Source organism: Ambystoma mexicanum, chromosome 6q (genome assembly GCF_040938575.1).
Source record: "Ambystoma mexicanum isolate Mex_15411 chromosome 6q, UKY_AmexF1_1, whole genome shotgun sequence".
Taxonomy (NCBI): domain Eukaryota; kingdom Metazoa; phylum Chordata; class Amphibia; order Caudata; family Ambystomatidae; genus Ambystoma; species Ambystoma mexicanum.
In genome coordinates, this window is record NC_090937.1 from 1,539,335,532 (window position 1) to 1,539,354,833 (window position 19,302).

At 47.2% G+C, this 19,302-nt stretch overlaps 1 protein-coding gene across 4 annotated transcripts in view; it reads right to left on the minus strand.

The window, feature by feature from the left end:
- SLC4A11 (solute carrier family 4 member 11) overlaps positions 1-19,302 on the minus strand; it is a 1,288,767-nt gene that overhangs the window by 218,564 nt on the left and 1,050,901 nt on the right. For all 4 annotated transcript variants that reach the window (XM_069632247.1, XM_069632248.1, XM_069632246.1 and 1 more), the window contains exon 17: positions 16,032-16,205. In XM_069632247.1, the coding sequence (XP_069488348.1) occupies positions 16,032-16,205 (174 nt within the window). The remainder of the gene's footprint in view (positions 1-16,031; positions 16,206-19,302) is intronic.

A 19,302-nucleotide genomic window follows, 5' to 3' on the forward strand; every position in this document is an offset into this window, starting at 1 on the left:
AATCCGACTCATCTGGTGATAAAGCACAGCTCGTTTATAGATAATTTGCATATTAGCATCATACTCCAACTGTAATTTTCTCTCAAGACAGCGACATAGCTGCTTCACAGATCTCAAATCAGGGGTGTCCAACGCTTCAGAAGGTTTCATTCTACCAATATGCGGGAGACACAGAGTTACTTTATCAGCTACCGTCTCCAGGGAGCTTAGGAGAGAAGAGCAAGGATCATCACCCTTTTCCCTGGTGTTAGGGAGAATTCTCTGTTTAGGCTGAATTTCCCTACCTAGTGAGTCCCCCAGCAGCTTTGCTGGATTTCTGGGGTTTAATTTTTTCTCCTGCCAAGAGTGAGACTCTTTTACCCTCACTCTTGGACATGTTGAAGTGTGTTTTCTTGGTTAAACCTTGTGTTGAATGGGCTATGGGGTCTTTTACTCCATAGGGCCTCATGTATTTTTGTGATGTGGGTCACACAGCACCCTCTGTGCCGTGACCCAGGGGTGTCCTAGGGACTCCCCAACATAGACTCCATACCCTGGGACTGACTACTGTCTCCCAGGGCATGTAAAGTCACCAAAGACTTTGCTAGTCTTGAATCCTGAACAGAACCAGTACAAACCATCATATTGTGGACGTACTGGCTGGGGCAATTCGATTGCCCCAGGGTCTGTTAGTCGAGGGGGCACGTCTCCGTCCCCCCTGATCGAGTTTTGGCTGGTGGCAGTGGAAACTACTTTTTATATTCGACCGCGAATATTTTCCTATGGGATTTCCCATTGTTTTAGGCTAACACATTTAATTATTTATTTACGGTAGCCTTAAACATACCGCCGGTTTATATATTTATTTTTATAACTCCGGTTGGGACTTTTTGCCAAAACTTGATTCTAAAATGGCGTTGGTGTTCGCCTCTGTAACTCTGACCCAAAGTGGAGCCCTTTGTTCCACTTTTGGCGGGCTTCTCCACAGAAGCCCTCCAAAGTGGTGCCACTCTGTCTGGGGTACTTAGGAGGGGTGGAGGGGGATTTAGGCACCCTGGACTGAGTTACCTTGGTAACTCAAGTCGCACTCCGTCCTGATTGGCCCAAGTGGTGAGCCGCCCGGCTCACCACTTAGCATGTTTGAGTGACAGCTAGGCTGGGTGAATGGGGGCTTGTTGCATAAAAGCAGGGCTTTGGGGACTGGGACTTCAGAAGTCGCCACAGGACCAAGAATCCGACGAGGGAAGAGCTGAGCCGACCTGCTTCGACGACACCACCCGGTGGAGCCCTGCTGAACCGTCTCACCACCTTTTCCCGACGACCGAGGAGAACTCTTAACGGAGTGGCTCCTTCCCTTGACTGGTGGGGACAACCAGTTTTCGCCTTCTTTCCGTTCTTTTGAGGTATCTCGTGGCCGCCTTGCCTGTGCCAAGCACCCCGGCATCCGGAATACCACACTTTACCCCCATACCGCGAAAGTCGGTACCAACCCTTTAACCGGAGGACTCCGCGGCTGGTTTCTTCCCGGGCAGTGCTACGACCTTTCTCTTCTGCTCTTCAGCGAGATATTCTTCTCCCCTGACCGACGTCGAGCCTTGCTGTCACTGCCTGGAACAACTGCCCCCGCTGGAGGATCCTTTCCGCTTAAGGTACTGTGTTCCGCCTGGCTTCCCTTGCTACCGACTGTACGGGGTAGATTTAGTCCCCGGCTTTCGAACCTGGGAGTGCCTGGGACACTTTGGCTAAACTTTCTGAGCCACTCTAAACTCTTTCTGACTCTTTGCAAGACTTTGAATCTCTAACTAACAGTGTGATCTTGGGCACATTTTCGCTCCGGCTACTCTAAGAGTGGGCCCTGCCTAGTGACTTTTGCTCACCTGTGACTTTATTCTTCTTTAAGCCTATTGCAAGTGTTCTGGACCTTAGAGTGGTGTGTCTAACCTATTTCTGCTTTTTCTCTCCCTTTCTTGGAAACTACTAGAGTGTCATCTAACGTTAAGCACTCACCTCTGTTTTAATTAAGTGGTGTTAACCTAGAGTTGTCTAGATAGGAGAAAGGATTGAATTTACTTTCATTATAACTGTGTTGGAGTGTTTTTACCATATTCGTTGTTAGAGTGTTTTTACTTATGTGTGTTTTTAAATAAATAACTATATTCTTTTGAAACCAAGCTCTGGTCAGTGTTTGCTTGTGCTATTGTGTTTTGGTACATATTGTGTATACTTTGCATACTGCCTAACTCTTCTTGAGAGAAGTCTGACTGCTCAGCCACAGCTACCAGGTAAATCTGGGTGGTGCGGACTGCTACCAAAGGGGTTTACTGCTCTACCTGTGGTCTTAAATCTTTTGCAGTGTTCCCCAAGGGAACTGCACAGGTTTCTGCCTAACACTGGTGTACAGCGGTGGGATTTGTATTGAGTATACATTTTATTGTGCTTTAGATACCTTAGTGCAACTAACCACAAAGCTTAGCACTGAAAAAGTAAAACCTCTAACATGTCAGTTATAGAAAGCTATAGTCAAGAGTCCCTTGCAGCCAAAACTGCTGATTGTTTAAGAGTGCTCTGTAAACATAAGGATCTCCTGACTAAGGGCAAGAAAATGGAGCTGATTGAAAGATTGTTAGCTAACCAAAGTCTGGGTGATGGTTCAGAGGAGCCTACCACTCCAGCAACTGTAGATGACAGTATTGAAGTTAACATGGAGCAAAATGTTGATGATTCTGAGGAAGAGTCAGAAGAGGAGGGTGAGGCTGTTGTAACTGTCCCCCCTAGGCCTCTGCCTGCTCTACCTGCTGTACCTACTGGACCTTTACCAGGTCCCACATTTAGTCCTCAGTACTTTGAACTGGAGAAAATGAAGCTAGAATTGGAGTATAAGAAACTTAATGCTCAAACTGACAAAGAACTAAGGCTAAGGGAAATGGAGCTCAAGTATGACTTAGAAATGAAGAAATTATCTGTTGAGAATGTTTCTCTCTCTGGCTCCTCTAGAAGTTCCAGTCCTAAAAGACCCCGGATGCCTAAAGAATTGGTTGGTATGTATGAGCCTAAGTTGGATGTGTTGGATTGGTTGTCTCTGTTTGAATATAATCATGGGCTCCAGAACATCACAGGAAATGACTTACTCACCTGGTTGTTCTCTAGGCTTCCCCCTGTTGCAACTGATGTGGTAATGGAGATGGGGGAGGAGGATAGGAAGGACTATGAATGTGTGAAACTAGCTTTAATAGCTAGGTTTGGGAAGACCCCTTCCCAGTATCTTAAGAGGTTTAGGAGCCTCAAAAAGCATGATGGTACCCCTTGGGCTACCTGGGTGAATGAATGTTTGAAAAACTTAGAGGGATGGATTAAGGGTTACAAGGTGAACACTTATGAAGGTATGAAGAATTTGTTTATGTTGGAGACTATTTATGATGCCTGCTCTCCTGAGCTCAGACAACACTTGGCTGATTCCAGGGAATTAGATTCCCGGAAACTAGCTAAGGCTGCTGACTTGTGGGTTGCCAACAGGGCCACTCACAAGGATTCTGGGGTAACTCAGAAGAAGGATGGGGAAAAACAGTCTAAGAAGGACTCCAAAGAGAATTCTAATACTACAAATTCCAAAGAGGGCCCCAAACAAAACTATAAGGGTAAGCCACAAGGGAAACCAAATCAGGCTAGTGTACCTTCTGGTCCCAGACCAGAAGGAGGTCAGAACAAGCCTCCATTCCAGCGAGCCTTTGGCTCATGCTTTGTTTGTAAGGCTACTGACCATGTGAAAGGAGATCCCAGATGTAAGGGTAAACCTTCAGGGGTCCAGCTTGCCTCCTTAGCCTTCGCTCCAGAAGAGGAAGTACATATGGCAAGTGGAAACTTTCTATTACTAGCTGATGAACCCACTGGAGTCTCAGCTAGTGTTTCTTTAGTCTCTCTGGGGTTGTGGGAGCAACAGAATTTAGATGTCTATAACTCTATCCCAGATAATACTAAAGAGTATTATAAGGACAGTGTCCAGGTGAATGGTCAGGAGACTCCTGCCATTAGGGACACTGGAGCCAGCATAACTGTGGTGGATGAATCATTTTTCAAGGCAGAGGATGTTGCTAAGGCACCCAAATGCCTCACCAAGTTAGCTGGTGGGCCTGTGCAGATGTGTCCCCAGTTACCAGTTCTCATCCAATGTAATGATATGGCTGTAAAAATACCTGTCAGTGTACAATGTGAAGTGCCAGGTAGGGTTCTGTTGGGTAATGACCTCAAAGCTCTTGGAGTTGTATCTCATACCCCCAGACCTCCTAGCAAAAGGTTTCAGGAACTCACAAAACCTGCAAGGGAGAAAACCCTGAGAGGGTTATCTCAGGAGATGATGACAGAAATCACTCCTCTACCACTGGAGCAACTTACTGCAGTAACTACCAGATCAGGAGCAAAGGGGCAACCCAAGACTCCTAGGAAAAAGCCAGCAGCAAGCACTCCAGTGCTTCCAACAAGGACTTCCCCTAGGTTGTCCAAAGTTACACCTGTAACTCCCCCTCCAGCTGAGGCTGAGAGGGAGGTACAACCCTGTGTGGTTGAGCTAGACTCTGAGGAAGAGCTAGAAGGAGGCCCCAACCTTATTGGAGATTTGGACCCTGAGGACCATCCTGAGCTGCAGTCTTTACTGGCAGAAGGTGGGCCTAGCAGGGCAGCTTTTCGTAAGGGGCAAAGAGAATGTCCAACTCTGGAAGGTCTCCGCCACCAGGCAGCTTCTCAAGCTGATGGGCAAGAGCCTGGGAAGTATAGGTTGCACTGGGAAGATGGCCTCTTCTACAGTGAACCCACTGAGTCTGAACCTGGAGACTACAAACGCCTTGTAGTCCCACAAGAAAACAGACAACAGTTCTTACAACTAGCCCATGAGATACCTTTGGCTGGCCACTTGAGTTTCAAGAAGACCAAGGAAAGGCTCTCACTCTACTTTTATTGGCCAAAGATGGGGGCTGAAGTAGATAGATATTGTAAGAGCTGCCATACCTGCCAGACTTCTGGTAAGGTTGGTTCCAAGAATGTGGCACCTTTAGTGCCTCTCCCAGTTGTGGGAGTCCCATTTGAGAGGGTAGGGATTGACATTGTTGGTCCCCTTGATCCTCCAACCTCCTCAGGCAACAGGTTTATCCTTGTTGTAGTAGACCATGCTACTAGATACCCTGAGGCCATTCCTATGAGGACTGTTACAGCTCCGGCTGTGGCTAAGGCCCTCCTTGGTATTTTTACCAGGGTTGGGTTTCCTAAGGAGGTAATCTCTGACAGGGGGTCAAACTTTATGTCCCACTACATGAAGGCCATGTGGAAAACCTGTGGAGTTACCTACAAGTTCTCAACCGCCTACCACCCTCAGACAAACGGGTTGGTTGAAAGGTTTAACAGAACCATGAAGAGCATGATAGGTGCTTTAGAAGAACCCCTTAAGAAAAAGTGGGACCTTCTACTGCCATGCCTTCTCTTTGCTTATAGAGAAGTCCCTCAGGAGGGAGTAGGTTATTCTCCCTTTGAGCTTCTCTATGGCCATCCAGTCAGAGGTCCATTGGCCCTGATTAAGGAGGGGTTGGAAGGTGCTCCTCCCCTCAAGCCAGTCAGAGTGACTGACTATGTGATAGGTCTCCGGAGGAGAATGTCACACATGATGGCAGAAGCAAGTGACAACTTGAAAGCTGGTCAAGCCCTGGTCAAACATTGGCACGACCAAAAGGCTAACATGGTTGAGTTTACTCAAGACCAGCTAGTTCTAGTTATGCTCCCAACAAGGCAGAGGGCCTTGCAAGACAAATGGATGGGACCCTTCAAGGTTGTGGGAAAACTTGGAGAGGTCAACTATCTGGTGGATCTGGGCAGACCCAGGGAAGCTCCTAGAGTCTTCCACACCAACCGACTAAAAGCATACATCTCCAGACCTGATGTAGGAGCCTTGCTTCTAGCTTCAGCTGCAGAGGAGGAAGAGAGTGAATCTCTCCCTGATCTCCTCAGAGGTATACCTTTAGATGAAAAAGTTGAAGGAGTCCATCTCTCTTCAGACCTGACACCTGAGCAACAAGAGGAGTGCAAATCTATGTTAAATCAGTTTGCCTCCCTGTTCTCACTGTCACCAGGCTTGACCCCTTGGGGCCAGCACGAGATACTCACTGGTGACTGTCTGCCAGTCAAAAGCAGAGGATACAGAATGTCAGAACATATCAGAGCCCACATCAAAGGAGAGGTCAAGAAGATGCTTGATCTCGGGGTAATAGAGCCCTCTACTAGTCCATGGTCTAGCCCAGTTGTGTTAGTACCAAAGGCAGGATCCAAAGACTTGAGATTCTGTGTGGACTATAGAGCTCTAAATGCAGTCACCAAGACTGATGCCCACCCTTTGCCCAGGACAGATGAGTTGGTGGATAAACTTGGTGCAGCCAAGTACCTCAGCACATTTGACCTGACGTCAGGCTATTGGCAAATAGCCCTGACAGACCATGCCAAGGAGAAAACTGCATTTTCGACCCCAGTTGGCTTGTACCAGTTTAAGGTCATGCCTTTTGGACTAAAAAATGCACCTGCCACATTCCAAAGGATGGTGAACCAGGTTCTGGCTGGGATGGAAGATTTCTGCATGGCATACTTGGATGACATTGCAGTCTTCAGCCACTCCTGGGAAGAACATGTGAACCACCTAGGACATGTGTTGCAGGCTCTGAAACAGGCCCATTTGACAATCAAAGCCAGTAAGTGCCAGATTGGTCAAAGTAAAGTGGTCTACCTTGGACATGAGGTAGGAGGTGGAGAAATAAGGCCTTTGCCCAGCAAGATTGAAGCTGTGCAAAATTGGACAACACCAACTACTCAAACCCAAGTGAGAGCTTTTCTAGGCCTCACTGGGTATTACAGGAATTTCATTGAGAACTATGGGACCATAGCTTCTCCACTGAATGTAATCTCCTCTCCCAAATTCCCTAAGAAGGTAAAATGGAATGAGGAGTGCAATCAGGCCTTTGAAAAACTGAAGAGAGCTCTTTGCCAGGCTCCAGTATTGAGAGCTCCTGACTACCACCAACCTTTCATTGTACAAACTGATGCTTCCAATGTAGGTATAGGTGCAGTTCTAAGCCAACTGGATGAGAAGGGTAGGGAGCACCCCATTTGCTTCATCAGTAGGAAACTGAAGGATCCTGAGACAAGGTGGGCAACTATCGAAAGAGAATGCTTTGCTATTGTGTGGGCACTGAAGAAGTTTAGGCCATACTTGTATGGTTCTACTTTTGTTATTCAGACTGACCACCAACCCTTGAGATGGTTAATGCAAATGAAGGGGGAAAATCCAAAACTATTGAGATGGTCAATCTGCCTGCAAGGGTTTGATTTCACCATTGAGCACAGGTCAGGGTGTCACCATCAAAATGCTGATGGACTCTCTAGGATGTATATCATCGACTAGAGGTATGAGGTTCATCCAGGAGTGGATTAAATCCTCCTGTCCCTTAGTCTGGGGGGGGCGAGTGTTAGGGAGAATTCTCTGTTTAGGCTGAATTTCCCTACCTAGTGAGTCCCCCAGCAGCTTTGCTGGATTTCTGGGGTTTAATTTTTTCTCCTGCCAAGAGTGAGACTCTTTTACCCTCACTCTTGGACATGTTGAAGTGTGTTTTCTTGGTTAAACCTTGTGTTGAATGGGCTATGGGGTCTTTTACTCCATAGGGCCTCATGTATTTTTGTGATGTGGGTCACACAGCACCCTCTGTGCCGTGACCCAGGGGTGTCCTAGGGACTCCCCAACATAGACTCCATACCCTGGGACTGACTACTGTCTCCCAGGGCATGTAAAGTCACCAAAGACTTTGCTAGTCTTGAATCCTGAACAGAACCAGTACAAACCATCATATTGTGGACGTACTGGCTGGGGCAATTCGATTGCCCCAGGGTCTGTTAGTCGAGGGGGCACGTCTCCGTCCCCCCTGATCGAGTTTTGGCTGGTGGCAGTGGAAACTACTTTTTATATTCGACCGCGAATATTTTCCTATGGGATTTCCCATTGTTTTAGGCTAACACATTTAATTATTTATTTACGGTAGCCTTAAACATACCGCCGGTTTATATATTTATTTTTATAACTCCGGTTGGGACTTTTTGCCAAAACTTGATTCTAAAATGGCGTTGGTGTTCGCCTCTGTAACTCTGACCCAAAGTGGAGCCCTTTGTTCCACTTTTGGCGGGCTTCTCCACAGAAGCCCTCCAAAGTGGTGCCACTCTGTCTGGGGTACTTAGGAGGGGTGGAGGGGGATTTAGGCACCCTGGACTGAGTTACCTTGGTAACTCAAGTCGCACTCCGTCCTGATTGGCCCAAGTGGTGAGCCGCCCGGCTCACCACTTAGCATGTTTGAGTGACAGCTAGGCTGGGTGAATGGGGGCTTGTTGCATAAAAGCAGGGCTTTGGGGACTGGGACTTCAGAAGTCGCCACAGGACCAAGAATCCGACGAGGGAAGAGCTGAGCCGACCTGCTTCGACGACACCACCCGGTGGAGCCCTGCTGAACCGTCTCACCACCTTTTCCCGACGACCGAGGAGAACTCTTAACGGAGTGGCTCCTTCCCTTGACTGGTGGGGACAACCAGTTTTCGCCTTCTTTCCGTTCTTTTGAGGTATCTCGTGGCCGCCTTGCCTGTGCCAAGCACCCCGGCATCCGGAATACCACACTTTACCCCCATACCGCGAAAGTCGGTACCAACCCTTTAACCGGAGGACTCCGCGGCTGGTTTCTTCCCGGGCAGTGCTACGACCTTTCTCTTCTGCTCTTCAGCGAGATATTCTTCTCCCCTGACCGACGTCGAGCCTTGCTGTCACTGCCTGGAACAACTGCCCCCGCTGGAGGATCCTTTCCGCTTAAGGTACTGTGTTCCGCCTGGCTTCCCTTGCTACCGACTGTACGGGGTAGATTTAGTCCCCGGCTTTCGAACCTGGGAGTGCCTGGGACACTTTGGCTAAACTTTCTGAGCCACTCTAAACTCTTTCTGACTCTTTGCAAGACTTTGAATCTCTAACTAACAGTGTGATCTTGGGCACATTTTCGCTCCGGCTACTCTAAGAGTGGGCCCTGCCTAGTGACTTTTGCTCACCTGTGACTTTATTCTTCTTTAAGCCTATTGCAAGTGTTCTGGACCTTAGAGTGGTGTGTCTAACCTATTTCTGCTTTTTCTCTCCCTTTCTTGGAAACTACTAGAGTGTCATCTAACGTTAAGCACTCACCTCTGTTTTAATTAAGTGGTGTTAACCTAGAGTTGTCTAGATAGGAGAAAGGATTGAATTTACTTTCATTATAACTGTGTTGGAGTGTTTTTACCATATTCGTTGTTAGAGTGTTTTTACTTATGTGTGTTTTTAAATAAATAACTATATTCTTTTGAAACCAAGCTCTGGTCAGTGTTTGCTTGTGCTATTGTGTTTTGGTACATATTGTGTATACTTTGCATACTGCCTAACTCTTCTTGAGAGAAGTCTGACTGCTCAGCCACAGCTACCAGGTAAATCTGGGTGGTGCGGACTGCTACCAAAGGGGTTTACTGCTCTACCTGTGGTCTTAAATCTTTTGCAGTGTTCCCCAAGGGAACTGCACAGGTTTCTGCCTAACACCTGGAAAGCCTGTTTTCCTCAAGTAGTAAATCCGTCATGTCGGCTGGATCCACTTTACGCCATGATCTACAAATGTGTATCGCATGAGATACCTTAGGAGGGCGGAGCGGTATCTGGACAGTAAAAGGGACTAAGAAATGGTCAGACCAGACGACCGGAACCGGGGTGCCACTTGAGACCGTTCCATCCTCAGCAAAGATGCGGTCAAGCATATTGCCACTCACATGAGTGGGAAGGTGGTTACACAGACCTAAAGAGAGGTCCGATAAGCTGGTTACTAGATTGGTAGCATATTGGTCAGAAGAAAAATTAGGATGAAAATTAAAATCAGCCAGCACAACTAAATTGGGATGTGCCAAGTTAAGATTAGCAACCAACTGGGCAAAATGTATTGCAAAGTCAGTTCGACTTAAAGATGGCGGTCTGTATACACAAAAAAATGAAGCAAAGTGTTAATATTAACCTGAGCTCTAATCAACAAACGTTTACAGGATAGAGAGTGATCCACTGGTATGAGTAAGCACTGATAAAAATCATGATAAATAATTGCCAGGGGACCTGTCAAGTCGCAGTGCAACCTAAGAGGTGGGCAATAGTTGACACAAATCAGAGTCAGAACTCTCCGAAAACCAAGTCTGAGTAATGCACATAAAAAATCAGGGGTAGTATCTGTTAATATAGTATGCAAGTAATATCTGTGTGCACCTGCTGATCTTGCATCAGGAGATCAGTAGCGTCACCTGGCTTCCCTCTCTTCAAAGCCTCTCCCTCTGGGAAACAAGTCACGATAGCCTTCCCTGCCGCATCCAGTTGTTGGAACCTCAGGGCGCGTTGTCACTTCGGGGGCCAGTTGAACAAGCTCAGACCGAGAGTATCTAAGGACATGATCACTATTACTAACATTACTTACAGAATGATGGCATAAGAACATGGCACTGACCCCATTCGACACCCAGGCGTTCATGTCTTTCGCACGCCTTCGGCGCCCCCTCCATGGCATAGGTTTAAATACTGCCTGGAGGTGGCATGCAAAGCGGTAGCCAACAAAGAAAGAGGACTATTCCCGACTACAGCACTTCAAAGAATGAAGAGGTTGACGTCCTTCAATTCCATAAGCACAAGTAAATCATTTAATCAAACGGAGCCGCCATCAAGAATGTCAGAACTAGATTTAAATCCCAGTCTGGGACAACAAAAGAAGTTGGCAGAAAAGTATACACAAGGTCCTTCTGGAAGTGGGCCATAACCGAGATCGTCGAGAAAGAACATTGATACAGCGACCTCTTGAACAGAGACACGGGCGCCAAATATTCTTGAACTGTGGTAACCTGAAGGCCTGCTGAGGCCAGTGACAGAAGGAACTTCATCACTGTAGTGGTGGGGCAAGAGATGGGATTGATCTCTGTTCCCTGCAACAAGCTTCAAAAACCTCTCCACCTGCATGCGTACAGAGATCTGGTAGACAGTCTGCGTGCAGCCAGGAACACCTCGAGTACCTCCTCTGAGAGGTCCCAGTCATACCTCATCCCCTCAAGAGCCACGCATGTAGGTTGAGGGACTCTGGGTTCAGGTGAAGTACCCGACCTTAAGACTGGGTCAGGAGATCTGTGCAGTGAGGCAGACAGATGGTCAGAACCAAGAGGTTCAGTACAGAATTTTTGGGGCGAACAAGATCATGGTTGCTCGAAACCTCTTCAGCCTTCTGAGAACCCATGGGATAACCGGAATCGGAGGGAAGGCGTAGTGGAGAGGGACGGTCCAAACCACTAGAAACGCATCCCGCAGTGCACCGTTTGTTGGAAATTCCCTCGAGAAAAACTGTCTGCACTTCCTGTTGGGACTCTGTGGCACACAGATCCACTCCTGGGGCACCCCACAGAGAGAGGACCTCTTCCAAGACTACCTGGCATACTTCCCCACTCGTGTGAGACCGTGTTCTGCCTGCTCAGAGCATCCGCCAAGTCGTTCTCTGTCCCCGCCCCGATGAACTACAGAGACCGAGCTCGGGTTCTCCGCAACCAGAACCCCAGTGCATCGTTTCTCTGCAGAGGAGGGAGCGCACGCTACCATGCAGGTTCAGGTAGTGCATGGCTGCTGTGTTGTCTGTCAGAATCAGGACAGGCTTCCCCATGAGAGATGGGGCAAAAGCCCTCAGCGCTAACCTGATGGCTCGCAACTCCAGCCTGTTGATGTGCCACCCAGGTTCCATTGCTCACAAAATCCTCGCAGTGAGCGCCCCAACCCTTCAGAGACACATCTGTGGCCATTCGGGCCTGAGGCCAGAAAGGTTTCCCCCCCATGAGATTGTTGTCATCGGCCCACCAACTGAGGTTGTTGACCACTGACCTGGACACACAGAGGGAATCTGTGAGGGCTCCGAGGTACTGTGACCTCTGACTTCTGAGGCGTAACTGAATAGATCTCAGCGTTGCCTGGTTTCTGGCACTGGAAAAATACAAGAGTCCATGAGGCCCAAGAGGCAGCGGAAGGAAGCCGATGTGTGGTGGCGTGGTCCCGTAACACATCGACCATCTGCGCAATCATGAGGCCTCTCTCCTCGGGAGGGAAGGTCTTCCCTACCCAGGTGTCTAGGACTGCCCCAATGTATTGGAGCCTCTGGACCTGGCATTATATGGGACTTCTTAAAGTTCAGAGAGAAGCCCAGCTTGTGCAGTAGAAGGGAGGTGTCCTCCAGATGAGGCAAGACCTGTCCCGCCGACCTCCCTCGGATCCGCCAGTCGGCCAGGTACGGTAATACATGGACCCCAGATCTCCTGAGGTGAGTCGAGACTACCGGCATGAACTTGGTGAAGAACCTTGTAGCGGAGGTCAACCCAAAGGGAAGCACCTTGAACTGATGGGGCTTGTCCCCTATGAGGAACCCCAGGAACATACTGTGCTTTTGATTTATTGGCACATGCAAATAAGCGTTCTGTAGATCTATTGACACCAGCCAGTCCTGAGGTTTGAGAGCATGGAGAATTTCTCTCAACGTCACCATCCCGAACTAGTCCTTCCTCAGGAACTTCTTCAAAGCCCTGAGGTCCAGAATACGACGGCGACTCCTCTTTTCTTGGGCACCAGAAAATACAGGGAATATCAACCCAATCCGCTCTGTTGAGGTGCCTCTTCCACGGCACACTTCAACAACAGGGCTTGCAGTTCTTCCTGAAGCTCCTGTCCAGGTTGGATTGGAGGTGGAGGGGATCTCTATGTCTAACTCTCTGGATGTCCTTGCTCCTGTCATGAGGATCCGCTTGAAGCCCAAATCCAAGTGCAACTCTTGGTACGATTCCAACCTCGCCGCCCTTAAACACAAGTGTAAGGCAGCAGCGAGGAAGTGGAGGGTATCGGGCACACACCCTGACAAACTAGCCTGCTGCCTGCTCCAAAGGCAGTACAGACTATCCTCTCTAAGAAGAGAGCCTACCTCCAAGTCTGCATCTCTGCGGCATCTAACAACTCGGCCGAACCTTTCAAAATCTGCAAGGAGCTGGCCAATCCTGCTGCAGTCTCTACCTCTCCTGTTCCATACCAGCCCCTCTGCACGGCCTGGGCCTCATTTCACCACTAAAACTCTGGACATCTTGTCCACCCTCTTCCTCCTCCTCCTCTACCACTCCTGGCCCGTCTCTCCTCCTCCTTTCTACTGTTCACCTCTGACCATGTTTCAAGACAAGTCCGATCTATGAAAGTCTCGTCAAAGCAGGTTCTCCCCGGCTCATCAAGGACCATCAAGAACGCCATCAAGAACCACATCGAGACCTTTGCACCAGCCTTGGCCGATTTCTGCTATCACTCCTTTGTCACTGGAACTTTCCCCTCCCCCCTAAGCACTCCCCTGTGCACCCCCTTCTAACGAAACCCTCGGCCGATCCTTCCTCTCTGGCTATCACCCGTTCTCCATCACTCCTTTCCTGGCCAAACGCATAGAAAAGATGGCCATCTCCCAGCTTAATCTACATACTGAATCTGGTGGTTGCCCCCATGACCACCAGTCTGGCTTCAGAGCTGTCAGAAGCACAGAAACTGCTCTCCCGAAAAACATGTGAAGACTTGCTCTCCAATCTTGACTCCAATCTCCCTTCTGTCCTCATTCTCCTCGATCTATCCTCTGCTTTTGACACTGCAAACAACCATGCCATCCTGCTCAATCGCCTTCGCGACAACCTTGGTATTACTGATCAGGCCCTAGTCTGGTTTGACCTCCTTTCTTTCTCACTGACCGACACTCTCAAGTACAACTGAGGTCTTTCCTCTCTTCTCTCGCTCTCTATATATATTTGTGGTTTTCCTGAGGGTTCTAACCTCTCACCCTGGCTCATCAACCACTACCTGGCACCTCTTGCCCACTGGATCGCTATTTTGTGCTCCAATTTTCAATGCTATGCAGATGGCACCCAGCTCTCTTTCAGGCTACCCTCATTCCCCTCTGCTTCTTCTCTCATAACAGACTGCTGGCCGCAATTCAGGAATGGTGTGCTGCCAATGATCTCTGCCTTAATGCCAGTATGACTGAGATCCTCCTCATTGGGACACCCGCTCCCTCCTTTCCCCTCTCTCTCTCTGGCCGTCCACTCTGGGCCCTCTTCCTGTGAGGCCAAGAACCTTGGTGTCATCTTCAACTCCACCCTCTCCTCCTCACATCTTTGACGTCTATAAGAAGTCAAACTATCAGCTGCACCGCCTCAAAGGTATTCTTCCTTTTCTCACTTTCCCCCAGAAGCTCATTGTCTCCGGAGTTCTGGTCCTCTATAGGCTGGACTATTGCAACAGCCTCTTTCTAAATCTTCCTGCCTCTACTCTTTGACCTTTACAACTTATCCAGAACAGGACTATGAGACTTGTCCTTGGACTCAATCCAGGGATCATATTTCCAGCTCGGAAATCTCTTCACTGGCTCCCCGTGGCTGCAAGGATCAAGTTTTAGACCCTCTGCATCGTTCACAGTCCCTACTCTCAGCACTTATGAGCCATCCACTGATTGCACTTGTGAGTCAACTGCCCTTCCCCTTTCCCCTGGCACTTCTCCCCTTTCCTCTTCCCTGCACTTGCGCAATCTGAATGACACAAGGTTTAGAAATATTGTTATATCCTCCCTTGGTATCATCCTCCTGGTCTTGTTGCGCCTAGAAACAATTGTGTACAGGCACGTTATATATGCCGCATCATATAATTTCCCACATTTGCCCACTGCGTCTGCACCTTCGATGCATACATACAAAGACAAAACTAGAGTGTGAATGATATGTATTGGTTATTGTGTAACTCCTCCCTTACTTGGACTGTCAAAACGTTGGAAATTATGGTAACTTTTCAGGTTTAACTGGCTACAAATCGCTCAACTCAATACCATCTTCAGATAAAGTAACCTTAAACATGTCCACTACATTGTGTTAATAACTAGACATCAACCGCTCTAAGATTCTTGTACCAAAGCCACAACATGGTACTTTTGTTCTTTTCATCTGTCACTGGTGAAGTGGAAACAAAAAGTACTGTATTCATTTGAAAATATTCTCTACTTGGAGAATCTTAAATCTTTTGTTTTTGGAAAGGGAATTTTCACCTTCTATTGTACACTGACCACTTAGCTACCTGTGGATTTCAACGCTATGCTGTGTACTGCATAGCACCAAAGTGGCCTTGGTGCTTACAGATCGCTTAAATGCTTCGGTTTCTACTTTATGAAGAGACAGGTTTCTATGTCTCTACTAATGCTATTTAAGAAATAGGAACCGATGCCAGAAGGCATTCTTCCGACTAGCTGCGTGGGTTTGCAGGCAGTATCCCAACAGCAGGTTACTGATTTGCATTTTAAGTTGCATATTAACAAAATGTCCACATTTTAAAACACAAGAAGTTATCAGGAGAGAGGGCGAAGGATGCTGAAAAGCAGGGGGAATCCCAGTGAAGGCTAGGATGGCAGAGAAAAAGAATTTGAACCTGCATTCAGGAGCATGTAGGTCAGACCGTCTGCTGCAAGGGGAGACGCCGTCCTCCACCCAAGTTGAGCCCACTCAAAACTAAAACTAGACATTTAATTGGAAGCATAGGTCATTGACCCAACAGATTATTAGAGGATGGAGCCAGGCCTCCACAGAGATATACATCTTAAAACTAGAGCAGAGCACAATGGTTTCTGAACAGATGCATGTATGTGGCCATACATTTATTTACCTTTATTTCATCATTTGTTTAAATCAAATAGTTTGTGTGGGGGTTATTGAAGGTTAATGCTGTAAATATACCTTTTATAGAAATTAAATAACAGTCTGAGCTATACACGCAGCCTTGCATTATTGATGCTGCATAACAGCACCACAGTCTGCAGCAAAGTTCTAGGCATTGGGTTAAAAAATAAAATGCCATTTAGGGTTTGAGTGTGATAGCAATGATGGCAAGATGAGTGTTAAAAGGGGCTATAACTACTTACGTTTCATAAATATGACCATTCTCAACTCGCTCTTCAACATTAGCCAGTGCCCGGACATGCATTGGAGAGTGAGGAAATGCAGCATGTATCCATGGTAATCCAAAGATTGACATTCCAGTGTTAATTAAAGCAACAAGGAGGAGATCCCAGTGGTAAGCTGTTCCTTTAACAAGCCTAAAAAACACAAGTGTTTCAACATTTTCACACACTTAAAAGATAGTCAAACTCCAGGTCACAAACACACTAATCCATTTACAGGGACATTAACTTATTACACAAACCTTCTGCAAAATGTTAGTAATGTCAGAAAATTCAGTTATAGGAAAACAACCACCAGCGAAACATTAAGAAAAAAAGCTGGTCATTAGTGTAATGCAATATGTCCTGAAGAGGTCAACAGCTGGAGGTGCTGTAGTCAAAGGGAGTAATGAAAGCTGAACTTGCAGCTTTGTAGTTCTAGAAGAGAAATTGTATTTTCCAAAAATCTAATTGTGGGGAATTTTGGAAGTAGGGATTAGTCTCAACTACCAAAGACGGATGCACCAAGCTACGTGTGGCATAAGTAGAGGCAAAGGCAGGCTGGAAATTATTTCTCTTGCACAAGGTTGTGAGTATTCCCAACTGGTTTGAAACCAATCAGTTAACAACTGTATATTGTCCAACTGGTTTCATAACTTTACCCCGATGGGTGCTCAGCTTCGGCCATGGAAGAGATGCAAATGCCAAATGAGAGAGAGCGATTAGTCAGAATGGGAACGTGGGAAATTAGATCAAACAGTGAAATTTAGCCTGGATCGGGAAGTGGTATGACATACTTTTGCTAGAAGATTGCATAGATCAACCATTCATTAAGATACGTTGCCGATACGCTTGAGGCAGCTTTCAGTCAAAAGGGAAGGAACACCCATTCACTATGAACTTGAGGAGTTTGCAACGTGTCCTGGCAATGGGGGATGTGGACATATGCATTCTGAAGATATGATTAACTACCTAATCATTTGGCATCAGGTTTGGAAATATTGGATGATGACTTTCCTTTGTCTATTTGTGTGTTGTCTTGAGATCTAAAATTGGCCCCGTGTCTACTTTTCCTAATAAGGGTTCATTTATGTAGAAATTCTTTAGTGCAAACTGAGCTAGGAAGCAGTGGAATGCTATACAAGATTTACAAGAGCTTAGGGTGATACATTATTCTGTGTTGAAGGAGTGTTTTAGGGTAAAATAAATAAAACCAGTGAAAGCATTTGGTACAATATTTAGCACCAAATGGCTTTCTGTTGTGTCCTGAAATGCTTGAAAATGGGTAATTACTTCAACACTGCTGCGGTGCGACAGGCAAAACACTCAAAGCTCACTGCTTCGCTCTCGTAGAAAGCTTTGTTCCTGTTGCATGAGCCTTTTCGTGCCTCTCCCTTTTTGGTATGGAGTGCTCGTTTATATAGTAATGCTGGAACAGATGTCCATAATCAGATGAAACCCTGCGTGTATAACAAAAGTTACAGGAAAGGTGGAACTGTTTTATTTGGAGGGCATCAGGTTTCAAATTCGTAGGAACTTCTGGTGCAGAGGGATGAAATTTGGTGCCACTTATGCAATCAAACTCCATGCCCACTGCATCAACCACCTGTAGCACATTCTCTCTCTACTGGTAGGAATGCTGCACTTTGGCCAAAGACCCACAATGAACAACCATACCTTCCAAGCAGGGTTAGAGCTTGCTGCACATTAAGTTGATTTGCACCTCTTCTGCCAAAACCTTATCAAGGCAACCAAGTCCTCTTTTTGCCTGGATATCTAGTTCTATGTATGATACAGGTTCTTCAACGCAGCTACCATTAGGGAGAGTACCAGAGGACCTTTTCTCAGGAACAGTGGATAAGAAGAACAAGTTACTTTCTTAACTGGTAACGTTCTTTCGATGGGATGGTCCTCCGACGTATTCCATATCTATGACAAGTAATCACCAAAGCTGTGCTGCTTCGGAAACTTTTTTCGGCATCTGCGTCCTGCATCGATGACGTCGATACGCCGTCGTCGAGGACCTCCTCCGACGTCATCCGATGTGATAAGTATGATGCACGACGCCCGTAGCCTCAGTTGTAGTTTTTTCCCCCAGAACGTGTGACATTAGTCTACTGCCAGTCAGACACACAGCCTTGCGGAACGTAAGATGCAATCGCAAAAGAAATTCTGCAGCGGGGAAGGTAGGGAGGGAGCGATATGGAATAAGTCGTCGTACCATCCCATCGAAAGAACGTTACCAGGTAAGAAAGTAACTTGTTCTTCGAGGGGGATTGGGTCCTCCGACGTATTCCATATCTATGACAGACTCCCAAAGCAGTACCAGAGCAAGGAGGAGGGAAAGAATTTAGAATCAAAATTTAGAATTGCCAATCAAATAGAGCAAAGGACCGCCTTGCCAAAGGCCAGATCCTGTCCTCGGATGGAATCGAGGGAACAGTGACGTACAAATGTATGTACTGAAGCCCAGGTGGCTGCATCACAGATGTTGCGAATAGGAACATCCCTCTGCAGGGCAGTAGATGCAGCCATACCCCTGGTAGAATGGGCCCGCAAGCCAGCCGGTGGGTCCTTACCCGCCAAGCGGTAACACTCCGAGATGGGCAAAATAATCCAGCGAGACAAAGTCAGTTTCGTCACAGCTTGTCCCAAACGCTTTCCAGCGTAACCAATAAAGAGTTGATCGTCCACTCTGACCCGGGACATGCGTGAAACATAAAAGCTTAAAGCTCTCCTAGGATCAAGCCTATGGAGCCTCTCCTCTTCCTTACCAGGATGTGGAGGAGGATAGAACGCCGGAAGAACAACCTTCTGGCTCAAATGAAATTCCGAAACCACCTTCGGAAGAAAAGAGGGACGAACTCTAAGGACAACCCTGTCCTTGTGAAATACAGTGAAGGGTGGCTTAACTGAAAGTGCCTGTAACTCACTCACTCTGCGAGCGGAAGTAACCGCAACAAAAAACACTGTTTTCAGAGTTAACAGCCTCAAAGGGCAAGAATGTAAAGGCTCAAACGGAGCACCCATAAGAAACTTAAGAACAAGGTTTAAATCCCAACCGGGCACCAGGAAAGGTGACGGAGGAAACACATTAGTGAGCCCTTTCAGAAACTGTGAAATTAAAGGGATTTTAAAGTAGGAACACTCTTCAGATGAGCGCTTAAAGATGGACAGCGCCGCCAGGTAACCTTTAATGGTACCCACTCGCAAGCCCCTGTGGGCCAAAAAAAGTAAAAAGGACAGAACCATG